Below are 18,605 nucleotides of genomic sequence, written 5' to 3'. Positions count from 1 at the left end.
AAGGGGTTACATTTAGAAATGTGGCATTCTGTAAAATGCTTACATTCTAGAGTAAGTTAGTCTAGCAGTTATGCATTTGATTGTTTTGTGCTGATACTGAATTGTTCGAGAGAAGAATGGAATTTTACAGGAACGAGTGCCTTCTTTATGTTTCTGTATGTGTTAACTTTTCTGCTTATAAAAATGTGTACCTGCTGTTAACTCTCTGCAGACTATGGGAGAACAGTGGGACAACGTGGAGATCTGCTCATCCTCTCTACTCTGCAATAAGCATCATATTCCTGACTGGAGGCCCAGGAACTGATCCTCTTTTGGACTCATGCCCTCCACTTCACTGTCGAGTTTTGGTCTCTCTCTTTGTGAGGGGTTTAGGGTGACCATCCTCTAGGGAACTAACTGCTCTTAGAAAATTAAGTTGACAGTCTGCACCACCTTGTAGAAGTAACCACACAATTGACCTGAAGCCTTGGGCTTGCAAGCCCCCCAAGTGGGAATCCAAGTCCCAGGGTTTATAGTTTCATGTGATTCTAGAAAAGATGTGAACAGTTCTGCAGTCAAGAATATCTAATAGTTCCCAGAACTTTATCATCAAATTTGTTCCTGCCTTTTTCATCCTGACAGATCTGGAGGCCTCCCTAGGTTTAGGCCAACAGAAGACCTTAGTCGCCTCTACTCCAGTGCTGGCATACCCCACCCTGGCTCTGCCGGTTTGGAGGCCTGTGACCCTTGCTTGGTAGTGAGGCCATTATTTCTTAGAAGACTCCAAAACCAGGGCTCTTTGCCTTTCAATCTATTGTTCCCCAAAGCTGACCTTAGCACACCAGCTGTGCTATATTGAAACAAGGGTTACTTATGGTAAAGACTGTTTTTGAGGCTTGGCAGCAAAATTCAGTGACGATAACCCTTGGACTACAGCAGTGACAACTCAGAGACAGGTCACAGCAGTTGAGGAGGGCTGTGTCTTCCAAGTGCTTTGAATTTAACTACTCCTGTGTGCTGAATGAGCAAAACTGCAGAATGGGCACCCTTTCCCTGAAGCCTGAGTACTTAGGGGAGAAGATGCAGCCCCACCTGGAAGATTGTAATATTGGGTATCCCTTATTTTGTCTGCCCAGAACTACTTTACCCCATTTTCTGATAAAAGACATTGTCCCTCAGCCACAGGGTTCCCATTGTGACTTTCTGCTCTTCCATATTGTAGCATCTTGGCTATAGAAATGCCTTTTCTATTCCTGTGTGTGTGTGAATGGCTAGCCATGACCCATCTGAATTATCTGTTGTTTTTCATCTTCATTCTTAATCTCTTATACTTGATATCCACTGCTTTCTGCTGTAGGATACAACAAAGAAGGCTTCCTGGCCATACAGCATGCAACAGATAAAGCCATCATGTGGCACCACACTCCCAATGAGACGACCAAGTTGTTTGAGAGTCTCAGTGTGCTTCTGAAGAGATTCCCACATGGAGCCTATGTCCAGGACAGTTTCTTCCTGGTCCTTCAGAATGAGTTCCCTCTTTTCCTCATGCTCAGCTTCATCTACATTGAGCTTACCACCATCAATTCCATTGCACTGGAGAAAGAGAGAAAATTGAAGGTAACTCCATCACATCAGATGTGTGCCTCTTCCTGGACAGGAATGTATGGGAGCTGCTAATAAAAATGGCCAGAGTAGGAGGGAGGCCAAGGCAGGTAAGAGGTTGCTTTAGGTATCAGAGCAAACTCCAAGCAACTTGGAAGTTCTTTCATCATTTTAACCGGCTTGCAACTTAATTCATGTTATTACATGAATTCTTACTTTTAGACTGGGAGCGTCCAGCCTAGTGGTTCCTGATTTGCTAATACGCAGCCTCACACATGATAGGTGTTCAGAATATGTTTGTGGAATGACTAACTGATAAGTGAGGGAAATAATCATCCAAAATTAACTCGGTCTCATTTTGCTGCAAGGTAGATGGGAAGCGTTCTGTAGAAGATACAACTTAAGACAAAGTTGATCTTTCTGCACTCCTCTGTTGCTTACTTAATCTCTCCTATTACTTCTCTCCTCACTTTTTGCTCTTTAAAAAACTTCTCTTCTCACTCTTTAGCTTTCTTCTCTATTTGTTGATTCTTATGTATTAAAATAGCCTGCCAGTGGCTCCCTGAGCTATGCTTGGCCTCACCAATAGTGTTTGGTTTGCTCTGTCTTCTTGCATATTCAGGCATAAGGAGCAGTCTCATCCTACTGCCTTGTTAGGCTGCATCTGATAGGGTGGAAAGGCAGGGAACCTGCTTTGCACTGCGATGGGTGATGGTGGGACAGTGGCTTACCTGGCAGGCCTCTCCACTTGGCTCTGCACCGACTGAAAAACCCCAGGGAAACTAGAAGCTTCTGATGTGCTGTTGGAAACCCCTTTTAGTTCCTGGATGAGAGAGAGAGTTTCTTTTTCCTGTTTGTTAAACTGTTTCAGCAACAAATTGGTGGAGGGAAGGGGTGGGCATCAAATGTTTACACTTAATGCCATTGAATTGGTTGTGTGTTTCCTATTTCACGCTTGAGTCTACTCTTTAGACAAGAGTAGGTTAAAGAACACTTTTGAAAAACTTAAGAGTAACCACCAATAGTATTTAAAAGTAGGATATATAATTCTTAAAACCCTGGAGAAAATAAAAGGAAAGAAAATATAGTTCATATACCAAAAGACAGAAAACAAAGGAAATCACCAAAAAAAGCCTACAGAACAGAAAGTATAATATTAAATAAGGTAGCAGAAGACCAAATACGGCAGTTATAAAATAATAGTCGATGGGATCAGCTTTCCTTTTAAAAGAAAGAAAAAATTAGAATAGCTCAAGAAACAAAATCCAACTAACACAAAATGGCATAAAACATGTTGTGTGTTGATTTAATAGTATGTACTTGTATGTGGTGCTTGCCTTGTGCTGGGCAGCACTGTAGGACCATTCATTCCTTTCACCCTCCTACCTTTTATTTGGCCCTCCAGATGCACTCTTCACTTATCTCCACTTTGTTCTCTGTCCGGAAGGCTGAGCCGCCCATGTTCCAAAACATGCTCCCATGAGGAAGGAGCCCTAAGAACCTCAGAAAAAGGAAGTAGGGGGCTGAGGTCAGGGTGTGTCCTGTCCCCCCATCCCAGTTCTCTCTCCACAGGTAGTTTTGGGCTCGGTTTGTCCGTTAGCTGAAGGTCACTGTCTTCTCAAGGTATCTTGCTCCACGAGACTCTCTCCTCTCCTGGGGTCTCGTGACCTCTCTTCCTTCTTACCCCTTTGGGCCCAAAGGTGATAATAGCTCTGTTGGCTGCTGGCCCTAGGTTTCTGCACCATCCTAGTGTTTCCTATCACTGTGTAAGCATTTGTAATTAGGCCTCTTATAAACAAACCCTCCTCAGATTATTCTGATTTGAGTATAACATCTGTTTCTTTTAGGGACCCTGACTGATACACAGTTCTATGAGATAACTACTACTATTATTCTATTTAGTAGAGGAGGTACCCTGAGGCACACAGAGATTAATAATTGCAAGATAACTTTATACAGGACAGTACAGCTAGCAATAAAAAACAATTTTCGGGGCTTCCCTTGTGGCGCAGTGGTTGAGAGTCCGCCTGCCGATGCAGGGGATACGGGTTCGTGCCCCAGTCCGGGAAGATCCCACATGCCGCGGAGCGGCTAGGCCCGTGAGCCATGGCCGCTGAGCCTGCGCGTCCGGAGCCTGTGCTCCGCAACGGGAGAGGCCACAACAGTGAGAGGCCCGCGTACCGCAAAAAAAAAAAGCAAAAAAACAATTTTCGTTCTCAGATAAATAATATCTCTCCCTAAGCAAAGTAAAACAGATTTCTAATAATTAAGCTTTTGCCTTTCCAAGTGGGATCTTAAATGACATATGCCAGAGAGGAATATGCTCTATTTTGGCTGGGTGAAAAAGGGTGTCCACTGGGGGGTTCTAGAAAAGCCCTTAGCCTTGGAGGCTGATAGGATCATGAATTAGCTCCTCCTTTCTGTTCACATTATAACTGAGACTCAGCCCAAACCTTTCAACTGTTCCTTGGTAAGGAACCAGGAGCAGGTAAGTTATAGTCCAGGAGGAGTCATGAATATGGGATCTGTTCCATGAAGGAGGATGCCCTGACAGAATTTGTCCCTGGGACCAAGGTGGGAGAATGGGAGAGGGGGGCAACCAGTGTCACTTTCCACTTTGAACACAGAATACAACCAGTATTCTGAGAGCTAGGCCCTTTTCAGATCTAGTTTTGATATGGTCTGACTATGTAAATAGGTTGAGGAGGATTAAAATGGATTGTCTTTAATTTAGAAATCTCCTGCACAAGCCCTCGCACCCCAGCATAAGCCCTTTGCTCTAGTTGAATAGATCCCTTTTCTATCCCTTAAGTAGGTGCTAGCTATTCCTCCTGCAGGTGGGCCTCTCTGTTTGGAATGCCCTCTACTTCAAAATTCATACTATAGTTCATGTCCTTCAGGAAACCTTTCTAAATTTCATCAAATTTTCATCCCATCTTCCCATAGCATGTTGTTTCCGCTTCTATTATAGTATAGATGGAGCTTTCTTAACTCATCTCCATGTAATCCATTCCCAAATTAACTGACACTCCATCACTTCTGAAAAGCTTTTTGCTTGGAGCTCCCAGCACACTGCAGCTGGTGAGCTTCTCTCTACTACACATGGGCTTATGGCCTCTCACCTGCTGAGTTGTGTGTTTATCAAGGTTTGTTCCTAAATCTCTTCATACCTGTACACGTTCTAATAATTTGTGCCTTAATTAAATTTTATATAAATGGATGAAAGGAACTGGAGTTGCCTTTGAAAGTATATTTGAATGTTTTGGAAAGATTCAGTAAGGTAGCTCTCTAAAGACATGTTAGTAGAGAGTTCCCTGGCAGTCCAGAGGTTAGGACTCAGCGCTTTCATTGCCAAGGGCCTGGGTTCAATCCCTGGTTGGGTAACTAAGATCCTGCCAGCTGCACAGTGTGGCTGGGACATGGCGGGTGGGGTGGGGGGACGGGGGGAAGCACGTTAGTAAATTTCACGTGGGTGAAACCGCTGTAAAATTTGGGGGAAAAAATTATAAAAGCCTGGGAAGAGTCTGTACTAGGTTACTTTACACCTGTATTTTGCATCCTCAGTGCACTTTGAAGACTGCGATCCTGGAGTGAGCTTTATGTGGACATTACACTAGTGCTCCAATGAGCACGCCCATGCTTCAGAAGAAGAGTTCATGTTCTGACATCGCAATACTAGCACACATGACACATTTATGTGCTTTAAGTGAAGATGAAATTTTAAATCATGTGTATGTCACTTTTGTGATTTCCTGATAACCAACTTGTTTTTGATTCATTGACCTACTACCACATCCAATCTTAAAAGATAAAAACTCTACTTCTGTACTTAGGGTGTGGAGTATACAGGGTTATTATCATATATGTATCTCCAGTACTAGATTGTGAACTTTTGGAAGGCAGTCGCTCTGCCCGTTGTATGTTTTCCTCATGGTACCCAGCATAGAGCTTTGCGTTTATTCACTTATCAAACATTTATTAACTTGTATTTACCAAACATGTGCATGTGAGTTACAGACATAAATGACACAGTCCTTTCCCTCAGGTGATTTATGTTACAAAAGAATCCCAAGTGCTAAGGTAATGGAATGTATAGATGTGATGGCTGTGTGGAGGATGGGCAAAGCTGACCACAGAAGGCTTCACAGAGCAGGTAACTCTTGAACAGGTTTTGAAAATCAAGTAAGATTTCACTACATAAAGAGAGAATGAGAGAAAAAAGAGTCAGAACAACGTGTGTGAGAGGCAAAAAACAAAAACAAACAAACAAAAAAGGCATATAAGTCACGGTGTGTTCAGTGAATTGCAGGAAGTTTTTTGTGACCAGAGCACAGTATGCCAAGGAGTTTAGATTCTATCCTCAGAGCCATAGGAGCCATTTACTAATAGTCAGTGTTCAATAAATGAGTGAACTAGCAGTATACCTACCATTGCAAAAGAAGAATAATTTTAACACAAGGCCTACTACTAGATAAACTCCACTTTCTGGTTTGTAGGTCTCTTTCCAACTCATTCAGTCTTCATCACCTCCAGGATCCACCTCTTCCCAGGACACACATATGACCCTTCATCCCAGACTGCTCAGGTTTCAGTAATAAACAGCTAAGCCAGACCAGTTGAAACTGAGCATTAGACTCTGTAACATCTGGTTCTTTTGCTTTTTCTAGGAGTTTATGTGTATGATGGGGCTGCACAACTGGCAACACTGGGTTGCTTGGTTCACCATATTCTCCATTTCTGCCTTCATTGTTGTTTCTTTCATGACCATTCTGTTCTGCACAAAGGTACACGTCTCTTGTCTTTCAGGATGTGCTAAGCTGTGAAGATATGGGGAAAAAATTTGGTGTGGTGTGGGTGGTGGTGCTGAGATTCAATAGATGATGAGAACACAGTTATTGATGAACATTTTTAAAACCTCAGGTTGATATGTGGTGGTATTTGCTAAGACTTTGGCATAGGAAGCATTGAAACTTTATGATCTGGGAGAGCTTTGCCCTCCCTTCAGTTCACTGGTCTTCAAGTAGTGGACCTGGGTGTATTTACTCCATTAGGAAAGTGGAATTCCAAAAGATGTCTTTTATAAACTTTAAAACATTGCAAATTTTGTGCTTCATAAATAATTGAAATAGCTATTGTAAAAGATAAGAACATTCTTTTATGCCCATGGTATCTTGTTAATTTTTCCTTTTATGCTGTCAGTGGAATTTAGTGTTCCAATTTGCTAACTTGTGTTTAATAACTAAATTATAATATATGGATATATGAAAATTTACCTTCTAAATCACCAAACTTGGGGCACTTTGTTCAAACGAAGGCAAGAGAACCCAGACTATATAGCAAAATATATAAAACAATGAAAACGGCCAGAAAGCAATAAAAAGAGGAAATGTAAGATATCAAAAGGAATATTAAAATTATTTGTAATAGTGATAATGATAAATAGGATAAACTCTCTTATTAAAGAAAAAGGAACATTCACATTGGGCCAAAAATTGATATCAAACTTATGCTTTCCTTACAAGAGATACATGTGTAGAGTGTAATTTGTAAGTGGTAATGGAAGCTGGATCAAAGGTCTGCCTTAAAAATATATATATATTGTTTTGCTTAAGATAATCTTGGTTTTTAAAAAAATTTATGCAGTGTTTTAGGGTCCTTTATGCCTTCTATTCGTTCTTTTCATGTAAAAATTATGTGCATCTGTGATTGTTTTGTAGGTAAACGATGTAGCAGTGTTCAAAAACAGTGACCCTAGTTTGATATTTGTGTTTCTAATGTATTTTGCAATTGCTACAATTTTCTTTGCATTCATGATCAGCACATTCTTCCAAAAAGGTGAGTCCTGATACAATCTTCTGTCAGGGAGTGTGTTCATGACTTCTTTTCTTGGTAGCATTGCTGTTCCCATTATCTGTGGCATTAATTATTATTCCTTCAGAGTCAAGTTTTCACTTTTTAAAAAATTAATTTATTTTATTTGTTTTATTTTTGGCTGCGTTGGGTCTTCGTTGCTGCGCATGGGCTTTTCTCTGGTTGTGGCGAGCGGGGGCTACTTTTCGTTGTGATGTGCAGGCTTCTCATTGAGATGGCTTCTCTTGTTGCAGATCATGGGCTCTAGGCGTGCGGGCTTCAGTAGTTGTGGCACATGGGCTCAGTAGTTTTGGCTCACAGGCTCTAGAGCACAGACTCAGTAGTTGTGGCGCACAGGCATAGTGGCTCCCCGGCATGTGGGATCCTCCCAGACCAGGTCTCGAACCTGTGTCCCCTGCATTGGCAGGCGGATTCTTAACCACTGTACCACCAGGGAAGTCCCTGATCAATTGATTTTTGACAAAGGGGCCAAGACAATTCAACAGACAAGGAAGAGTCTTTTAAACAAATGGTGCTGGAACAACGAGATATCCACATATAAAAGAATGAAGTTGGATCTCTACATAACATCATACACAAAAATTAACTCAATGTGGATTATAAACCTAAATGTAAGAACTAGCTAATACTATACAACTCTTAAAATAAAATACAGAAGTAAATCTTCATGATCTTGGGTTAGACAGTGATTTCTTAGATATGACATCAGAAACCCAAGTGATAAAAAAGAAGACTGAGGGGCTTCCTTGGTGGCGCAGTGGTTGAGAGTCCGCCTGCCAATGCAGGGAACACGGGTTCATGCCCCGGTCCGGGAAGATCCCACATGCTGCGGAGCGGCTGGGCCCGTGAGCCATGGCCGCTGAGCCTGCGCGTCCGGAGCCTGTGCTCCGCAATGGGAGAGGCCGCAGCAGTGAGAGGCCCGCGTACTGCAAAAAAAAAAAAAAAAAGAATCTGCCTGCCAATTCAGGGTACATGGGTTCAATCCTGGTCCAGGAAGATCCCACATGCCGTGGAGCAACTAAGCCCATGCGCCACAACCACTGAGCCTGTGCTCTAGAGCCCATGAGCCACAATTACTGAGCCTGTGCACCACAACTGCTGAAGCCCACATGCTCTAGAGCCCCCGTGCTGCAACAAGAGAAGCCACTGCAATGAGAAGCCGGCACACAGCAACGAAGAGTAACCCCTGCTCGCAGCTACTAGAGAAAGCTCACATGCAGCAATGAAGGCCCAACACAGCCAAAAAAGAAAAACAAACATTACAGGGGACTTCCCTGGTGGTCCAGTGGGTAGGACTCCATGCTCCCAATGCAGGGGGCCCAGGTTTGATCTCTGGTTGGGGAACTAGACCCCACATGAATGCTGCAACTAAGAAGCCCTCATGCCACAACTAAGAGAGTCCATGTGCCACAACAAAGATCCCGTGTGCCGCAACTAAGATCCAGCACAGCCAAAATAAAAAAATAAAAGTTAAAAATAAATAAAACACCTACAGACCAGTATCCCTTATGAATATCAATGGGGAAATCCTCAACAAAATACTACTAAACTAAATCTAGCAGCATATTAAAAGGATTATACACTATACCAAGTGGGATTTATCCCAGGAATGCAAGAATGATTCAACAGATGAAAAGCAATCAATGTAATACACCACTTAATAGAATGAAGGAAAAAATAAACACAATTTTATTCATTTTTATTTATCACAATTGATACTGAAAAAGCATATGATAAAATCCAATATGTTTCATGATTAAAAAAAATTAACAAACCGGGATATAAAGGAACTTCCTCAACCTAATACTGAGCATTTATGAAAACCCCACAGCTAGCATCATAGTCTGTTGTGAAAGATTGAAAGCCTTCTCCCTAAGATCAGGAATAAGACAAGGATGCTCACTTTCCCCTCTGATATTCAGTTTTATACTGGAAGTTCTAGCCAGAGCAATTAGGAAATAAAACGCATGCAATTTGAGAAGAAGTAAAACTATCTCTATTCAAAGATGACATGATTGGGCTTCCCTGGTGGCACAGTGGTTGAGAGTCCGCCTGCCGATGCAGGGGACACGGGTTCGTGCTCCGGTCTGGGAAGATCCCACATGCCACAGAGCAGCTAGGCCTGTGAGCCATGGCCGCTGAGCCTGTGTGTCCGGAGCCTGTGCTCCGCAACGGGAGAGGCCACAACAGTGAGAGGCCCGCGTACTGCAAAAAAAAAAAAAGATGACATGATCTTATATATGAAAAATCCTAAAGAATCCACAGAAGGAACTATTGGAGCTAATAAATGAATTCAGCAAATTTGCAGGGCACAAGATGGACACACAAAAATCAGTTATATTTCTATATACTAGCAATGAACATTCTGAAAAGGAAATCAAGAAAACAACTCCACTTAAAATAGCATCCAAAATAAAATACCTAGGAATACATCTGACCACTAAGATGAAATACTTGTACACTGAAAACTACAAAGCATTGCTAAAATAAATCAAAGAAGTCTTAAATCGATGAAAAGACATCCTATGTTCATCGATTGGAAGACAATATTAAGATAGTAATACTCCCCAAATTGATCTACAGATTCAATTCAGTCTCTATTAAAATCCCAACTGCCTTTTTCTCAGAAATAGACAAATTTCATATGAAATTGCAAGGGGCCTCAAAATGCCAAAACAATTTTGGAAAGAGTTGGAGGACTCACACTTCATGATTTCAAACTTACTACCAAGCTATAGAGATCAAAACAGTGTGGTACCTGCATAAAGATAGACATACAGACCGATGGAATAGAATTGAGAGTCTAGAAACCCATACATCTCATTACCAAATGATTTTTGACAAGGATGCCAAGACCATTCTATGAAGAAAGAATAGTCTCTTTAACAAATGGCACCAGGACAATGGGATAGCCACTTGGACTTCTTCCTCACTTCATTCTTTATGATGGCTGAGTAATACTCCCCACATTTTGTTTATCTATTCATCTGTTGATGAACATTGGGTTGTTTCTACCTTTTGACTGTTGTGAATAATTCTGTTATGAACATTCATGTACAAGTATCTGTTTGAGTCCCTGTTTTCAGTTCCTTTGGGTATACACCAAGGAGTGTAATTGCTGAGTCATATGGTCATTCTGTTTAACTTTTTGAGGCATCATCCAACTGTTGTTTTCCACAGAAGCTGCACCATTTTACATTCCCGTCAGCAATACACAAGGGTTCCAATTTCTTTGTAGAAATATCTATTCAAGTCCTTTGCTCATGTTTTACTTGCATTGTTTGTTTTTTTGACATTGAGTTGTAGGAATTCTTTATGTATTTTGGATATCAATTCCTTAATAGGTATATGGCTTGCAAATATTTTGTTCCATTCTGTGAGTAGTCTTTTTACTCTCTTGATAGTATCTTTTTTTTTTTTTTTTTTTTTGGCGGTATGCAGACCTCTCACTGTTGTGGCCTCTCCCGTTGCGGAGCACAGGCTTTGGATGCACAGGCTCAGCGGCCATGGCTCACGGGCCTAGCCACTCTGCGGCATGTGGGATCTTCCCAGACCGGGGCACGAACCCGTGTCCCCTGCATCAGCAGGCAGACTCTCAACCACTGTGCCACCAGGGAAGCCCTGATAGTGTCTTTTGATGCATAAAACCTTTTAAATTGTTGAAGTTCAATTTATCTATTTTTTTCTTTTGTTGTCTGTGTTTTTGGTGTCATACGTAAGAAACTATTGCCAAATCCAAGGTTATGAAGATTTTCCACTAAGTTTTCTTCTAAGAGTTTTATGGTTTTTAGCTTTATGTTTAGATCTTTGATCCATTTTGAATTAATTTTTGCATATGGTATAAGGTAAGGGTTCCACTTCATTCTTCTGAATGGCGATATCCAGTTTTCCCAGCACCATTTGTTGAAAGACTGTCCATTGAATAGTCTTGGCACCCAAGTTAATTATATTTGTGAGGGTTTATTTCTGGGCTCTCTAATGTATTCCATTGGTCTTTATATCTAGAGTTTGAGAAAGATTGGTGTTAACTCATCTTTAAATGTTTGATAGAATTCACCAGAGAAGGCATCTAGTCCTGGGCTTTTCTTTGTTAGAACAGAACCTGAGAGACCTGTGGGACACCATCAAACACCAGCATACACATCATAGGAGTCCCAGAATGACAAGAGAGAGAGAAAAGAAGCAGAAAAAATATTTGAAGAAATAATGGCTGAAAACTCCTCCTAATTTGATGAAATACATGAATCTACAAACCCAAGAAGCTCAATGAACTCCAAGCAAGATAAACTCAAAGAGATCCCCAGTAAAAGTCTAAAATTCCAATTGTCAAAACTCAAAGACAAAGAGAGCATTTTGAAAGCAGCAAGAGAGAAGAGACTCCCTACATACTTAATAAGATTAACAGCTGATTTCTCTAGAGAAACTATGGAGTCTAGAAGGTAGTGAGATGACATTCTAAATCTTGAAAGGAAAAAAAAACTTTTAACCAAGAATTTTCTATCTGGCAAAACTATCCCTCAAGAATGATGGAGAAATTAAGACATTTTTGGATAAACAAAAGCTGAGAGAGTTTATTACCAATAGTCCTTCCTTTCCCTGCTAAAGGGAGTTCTTCAGGCTGAAATGAAAAGTCACTAGACAATAACTCGAAGCCATAAGAAGAAATAAAGACCCCTGGTAAAGGTAACTAAAGCCAATGGCTAATGGGCATATGAAAAGATGCTCAACATTGCTAATTATTAGAGAAATGCAAATCAAAACTGCAATGAGGTATCACCTCACATTGGTCAGAATGGCCATTATCAAAAAGTCTAGAAATAATAAATGCTGGAGAGGGTATGGGGAAAAGGGAACCCCTGTTGGTGGGAATGTAAATTAGTGCAACCACCTTGGAAAACAGTCTGGAGGCTCCTTAAAAAACTAAAAATAGAATTACCATATGATCCAGCAGTCCCACTCCTGGGCATATATCTGGAAAAGACAAAAACTATAATTCGAAAAGATACATGCACCCCCAATGTCCATAGCAGCATTATTTGCAATGGCCAAGACATGGAAGCAACATGTGTCCATCAACAGATGAATGGATAAAGACGATGTGGTGTATATATAATGGAATATCACTCAGACATAAAAAAGAATGAAATAATGCCATTTGCAGCAACATGGATAGACCTAGAGATAATCATACAAAGCGAAGTAAGTCAGACAGAGAAAGACAAATATCATATAGTATCACTTACATATGGAATCTAAAAAAAAAAGACACAAATGAACTTATTTACAAAATGGAAACAGACTCACAGACATAGAAAACAAATTTATGGTTACCAAAGGGAAAGGGGAGAGAATAAATTAGGACTATGGAATTAAGAGATACACACTATTGTATATCAAGTAGATAAACAAGAAGGATTTACTTGTTACAACAAGGTCAGAAGCTCTTGCTCCAGCCTCAGAGTGCTGTATTTATATCTCGGTGTGGATCCTGACCTTGAGCAGGTCAATAGATTCTGTATCCATTTCCCCTTATGTGAAACTGGAAAATGATAGCACTTATCTTATAACTTAGTTATGAGAATTAAATGGGATGTAAAATGCTGAGAATAATACTTGGTATATAGTAAGAACTTAGTACATGTTAGCAATTATTATCACGTTTTACAAAAGAAGAAGCGAAGTCAGAGAAGTTATAGAAGACCCAGGGTCAGCCATAGTTCATGTAGTCAGGTTCAGTGAAGGGCTGCCTGATGCCTTAACTGTGGCTCTTTCTGTTATATATGCAATCCTTACATTTTCGATCTGTATTCTCTTAACTTCCTGGAAGGCAAATGTTTGCATTTATTTTGCGTTTTTCTCCCAGACTTCAGTTTGATTGGTTTATCTCCAAATCTGGAGCCACTATACTTAGAGCCTGGGAAACCTTGAATCCTTGACCCATCATTTACTAGTTCCATGACATTGAGCAAATTTATTTAATGTGGCTAAGCCTCAGTTTCTTCATCTGAAAAACGGAGAGGTTATGAAGATTAAATAAGATACTGTATATAAAGTGCTTACCCAGTGCCAGGCAATGCTCCATAGATGCTATATAATCTACCACTTATCTTTGAAGAAGATGGTTTTTATTGTAGGAGATGTTATTAATGCAGTATTAGGGGAAGTTTTAGGCAATTAAATGTTTGTGCTTTTTTGTAAGGATTGATTAATTTCTTAAGTGCAACAAATCCTCTTAGTCTTTTGATAGTGAAAGTGCAAGTATAAAAGGTTTCTATCAAAATTTCTTAAAAGACTGCTTCCCTTCTGAAATGCTGAGACAAATGCAGAGATGCTTTCCTTACCATGGCAGGGAAAAGAGACTTGCATTATACTTCTTTGTGCATTATTTTTTTATTTTTTTAAAAAATTATTTTATTGAAATATAGTTGATTTACAATGTTGTATTAATTTGTACTGTACAGCAAAGTGATTCAGTTATACGTATATATACATTCTTTTTTTAATATTTTCATTTTATTGGAGTATAGTTGATTTACAATGTTGTGTTAGTTTCAGGTGTACAGCAAAGTGATGCAGTTATACATATACATATATTCATTCTCTCTTAGATTGTTTTCTCATATAGGTTCTTTGTGCATTTTAAAAAATTTATTTATTTATTTTTGGCTGTGTTGAGTCTTTGTTGCTGCATGCAGGCTTTCTCTAGTTGCGGCGAGCGGGGGCTACTCTTCGTTGTGGTGTGCGGGCTTCTCATTGTTGTGGCTTCTCTTGTTGCAGAGCACGGGCTCTAGGCACGTGGGCTTCAGTAGTTGTGGCACGTGGGCTCAGTAGTTGTGGCTCACGGGCTGTAGAGCACAGGCTCAGTAGTTGTGGTGCATAGTCTTAGTTGCTCTGCGGCATGTGGGATCCTCCCAAACCAGGGCCTGAACCCGTGTCCCCTGCATTGGCAGGTGGACTCTTAACCACTGCGCCACCAGGGAAGTCCCTCTTGGTGCATTATTGATGAAACTCTTCATTTTTCCCCTCTGAATTTGCAGCTCATGTTGCAACTGCCTCCAGAGGCATCATCTTCTTCACCTACCTCCCATACCTGTACCTCGCTTTCAGCTACAACCAAAGGAGTCACTTCCAAAAGATTGCCTTTTGTCTCCTCTCCAGTGTTGCCATGGCACTGGGAGTCCGATTAATCTCCACATATAAGACAAAAGGTGAACCTTACCTTTCTCAAGGTAAACTGCCTTGATGTTTTGCCATTTGCTGACAGGCAGAGTTGACCTTCATTGCCAAATAAACATAACTGGCTCATTTTATTCAGTGTTCTGAGCATTTACAGTATACTTACATCTATGGTAGGTACTGTAAGAAACACTTAAGAAATGTAGAATGACGTTTACACCATGCAGCTTACAATGTAGTTTGGGAGAAAAACTAAAGCATGTAAATGATTTAGGGAATTATACACCTATATAGTTGTATAGATCTAAAATGTATAGATTTATGATTAGAAGTTCAAATAACACTTTAGAACTTTACAGATAATGTAGTGCTATTACAGATACCATATTTTATTCTCATAGGCTTCAGAGTTAGTCTTCTTTCACAAGTTGGTCTAGGGGGCCTTCCATCAGAGATGTTACAACTTCCACACTTTGGAGTTGAAAGTACAATGTGAAGTTTTCATTTGTCTCATGTTTCTGGAGTTTGAAGAATTCCCCACAACATCTACAGTCATTGCAGAAGATTGCAGCCAACATGTCAATCAAAATGTAGGATGCTGGGACTTCCCTGGTGGCACAGTGGTTAAGAATCCACCACCAAGGCAGGGGACACAGGATCAAGCCCTGGTCTGGGAAGATCCCACATGCCACGGAGCAACTAAGCCCCTGCACCACAACTACTGAGCCCGTGAGCCACAACTACTGAGCCCACATGCCACAACTACTGAAGCCCACATGCCTAGAGCCCGTGCTCTGCAAGAAGAGAAGTCACTGAATGAGAAGCCCGCACACTGCAATGAAGAGTAGCCCCTGCTCGCCGCAACTAGAGAAAGCCCATGCGCAGCAACGAAGACCCAACACAGCCATAAACAAACAAACAAGTAAATAAATAAAATGTAGGACCCTGAGGTCTGTGGGGTTACAGTACTTCTGAATGGAACAGTTTCCCATTTCGGTGGTACTAAGATAATCTGCTCTGAACACTCTAACAAGTGCCTTCATTGCTCAATGTTAGCTTTTATCACCAGAGTCCAGGTCCCAAATGATAAAGCTTGGTTTAGCAGCAGATAACAGGGATAGGAGTTATCAGTTGGGTCGAGTTTGTGGGTCGCCTTACTGCAATTGGGATAATCTCCAATGTCCTGGTTAGAGGCATCACCTACCAATGAATTTCTTTATTAAGTTTGGATGGTCTAAATGGGTTAAGGGTGCTTAAAATTTAATAAAGGATGTTAAGTTGACCAGAATTTATTGAAAGTGAGTGGTTTTCTTTAACAAAGCAATGTTGAGACCATGATTTACAAATACTTATGGAGGAAAAGTATATTTGAAATGGTATATCTGATTCCTTACATGTTAGTGAATGAACGTAGATGCTTTATGGAGCCTATCTGTTGAAATTGAGGGAATTTAGGTAGGTGGTTGGACTGGATGAACGGTGTGTTATGTTCAGTGTTCATTCCTGAAAGACACAGGATAGCCCATAAATGGTGTCTAGTGTTACAGCTGAAGGAAATACAAATGCATATGATCATAAGCAGGTAGGAATCTCTAAGAATATAATTGATGAAATGTTAGAAATCCGAGGATAATATTTCTTATTTAGAAACCTCATACTTTCACTGGATTAGGCTTTCCTATTCATTTGACCTATCTGCTCAAATCAGATAGCATGCCTTCTAGTGAGTGAATAAATAAAATTACTATGGGGCTTCCCTGGTGGCACAGTGGTTGAGAGTCTGACTGCCGATGCAGGGGACGCCGGTTCGTGCCCCAGTCTGGGAAGATCCCACATGCCGCAGAACGGCTAGGCCCGTGAGCCATGGCCGCTGAGCCTGCGCGTCTGGAGCCTGTACTCCGCAATGGGAGAGGCCACAACAGTGAGAGGCCTGCGTACCGCAGGAAAAAAAGAAAAAAAATTACTCTGTACATTTTCTCAGTAAATCTAGTGCAGTGCTTTCGGTTTTAATCTTGAGCAGGAATCACTATATACAACATGAATCAGGCCTCTGGTTGTATGGCAGAAACATTTTGCCCTCTTAAAATCAGAACCTGCATGCTTGTGGAGCAACTGGGTTTGTCACTTGAAATTTCCATTTATTGATTTATTTGTTAATTTATTATTTACTAGATTGATTTTAGTTTTTAAGAGGCCCAGTAAATAGCACCCTTCTCCCCTCCTTAGTTTCTGAACCAGTTGAGAAACAATACAGAGATGTCATCTTATTAATACCCAAATATCTTTTTATAACTAATAAAAAACTTAGTGGATGGGTTATTATAGATGCTCAGATGGGCCTTTTTATCTCAGCTCCTCAAGCTTGTCAGTGCTGTCTTGTAGCCCTGACTAATCTTGTTTCAATCTCTTCCCTTCCACAGGTATTGATCTCAAGGGTATTCCTTAATAAACATCTTGCATACTAAACTCCATTTCAGGGTCTGTGTCACAAGGAACCCAACCTGTGACTATTGAATTTATCTCTGGGACCCCTATTAATGTGAGAGAGGTCTCCTATTATGCTCTCCACCTGGGTGGGACGCTGGGCCTTGTTGTTTAGCTCCCTTGCCTTGAAAGGCCATCCGAATGGAAGCCCAAAGTTTTCTTGTTAGTAAATGACCTCTGAGCAAAAGAGTTCCAGTAGGAAAAGAGAGAATAGGGCAGAGAAATACATTTGAAAAGATGGTGGCCAAACCTGTTCCAAAACTGGATTTCAGGAAGACCAGCAAATCCCAAACAAGATTAACAATAAGAAATCTACATTAGACATACCAACATAAAATTGAGCACACCAGAGGTCAAGAGAAAAATCTTAAAAGTAGCTGGAGGGGAAAAAAAAAAGACATTGCTTTTCAAAGGAGCCAAGAGTGGGAGCCTGAAGATAGTGGCTTTATACGTTGTATACAATAATAATGATGATGATAATGATGATGTCTTTAGGATTTTTTTAAAAAGATAGAATTAAAATACATAAAAGGGTTTTTGAGGAGATAAAGTCAGAAGTTAGTGGGGGTAAATACTTTTTGGAAGGGGAGTAAAGATATTGATTAACTTTAGACTTTGCAGCAATGTACCTGGTAATTCACTACTGAGCCAACCAGGAAAAGGCTAGGAACAGTGTATAACTTTCAAACTTAATAGAGAGAAAATGGAATAATCAAAAGATTGGTTGAGTCAAAAAGAAGTGGTGTGGGAGAGGAATTATGTCACATGGCCTCTTCTACTGCAAAGGGGGATGAGAAGTCAGGGAAGAACAATCATGATCAAAGAGATGTGAGGGCAGGTGAACTTTGCCAGATTCCTTTCAGCAGCAACCTGCTCTCAAACACAAATAAATAAATTGTGGAAAGAAGTAACAGCTAACTCCTACCCAATCCAAACTCCAGCAGTATTTTTGTTTTGTTTTGTTTTTTAAATAGAACTCGATGAGCTGATTCTCAAATGTACATGGGAGTATAAAGGACCAAGAATAGCCAAGAACTCTTGAGGAAGAACAAAACAGCAAAACTTGTTTTACCGGATTTCATGATTTATCATAAAGCAATGGTAATTAAGATTATGGTTGACAAATAGACTAATAGAACAGAAAAGAAGGGAGAGATAAATGCATTGTTAAATATCAGAGATGATACTTCAGAGCAGTGGGATTTAATAAATGGTGCTGGAGCAACTAAAGAACCTTATGGAAAAAATTGAAATTGGACTTTGAATTCACACCATATGCAGATATCAATTCCAATGTAAAAAAACTATAAAGTGGGGCTTCCCTGGTGGCGCAGTGGTTGAGAATCTGCCTGCTAATGCAAGGGATGCAGGTTCGAGCCCTGGAAGGTCCCACATGCCACGGAGCAACTAGGCCCGTGAGCCACAACTACTGAGCCTGCGCGTCTGGAGCCTGTGCTCCGCAACAAGAGAGGCCGCGATGAGAGGCCCTCGCA

At 40.7% G+C, this 18,605-nt stretch overlaps 1 protein-coding gene across 1 annotated transcript in view; it reads left to right on the top strand.

Moving 5' to 3' along the window:
* The window catches only part of LOC101339275 (ATP-binding cassette sub-family A member 17-like), a 91,989-nt gene that overhangs the window by 20,615 nt on the left and 52,769 nt on the right, over positions 1-18,605 (top strand). The window contains exon 7 of the mRNA XM_073793237.1: positions 1,337-1,596. Coding sequence (XP_073649338.1) covers positions 1,337-1,596 — 260 coding nt within the window. The remainder of the gene's footprint in view (positions 1-1,336; positions 1,597-18,605) is intronic.

This window comes from Tursiops truncatus, chromosome 15 (genome assembly GCF_011762595.2).
Source record: "Tursiops truncatus isolate mTurTru1 chromosome 15, mTurTru1.mat.Y, whole genome shotgun sequence".
In the NCBI taxonomy this organism is placed as follows: domain Eukaryota; kingdom Metazoa; phylum Chordata; class Mammalia; order Artiodactyla; family Delphinidae; genus Tursiops; species Tursiops truncatus.
This window is presented reverse-complemented; position numbering and strand designations above follow the sequence as displayed.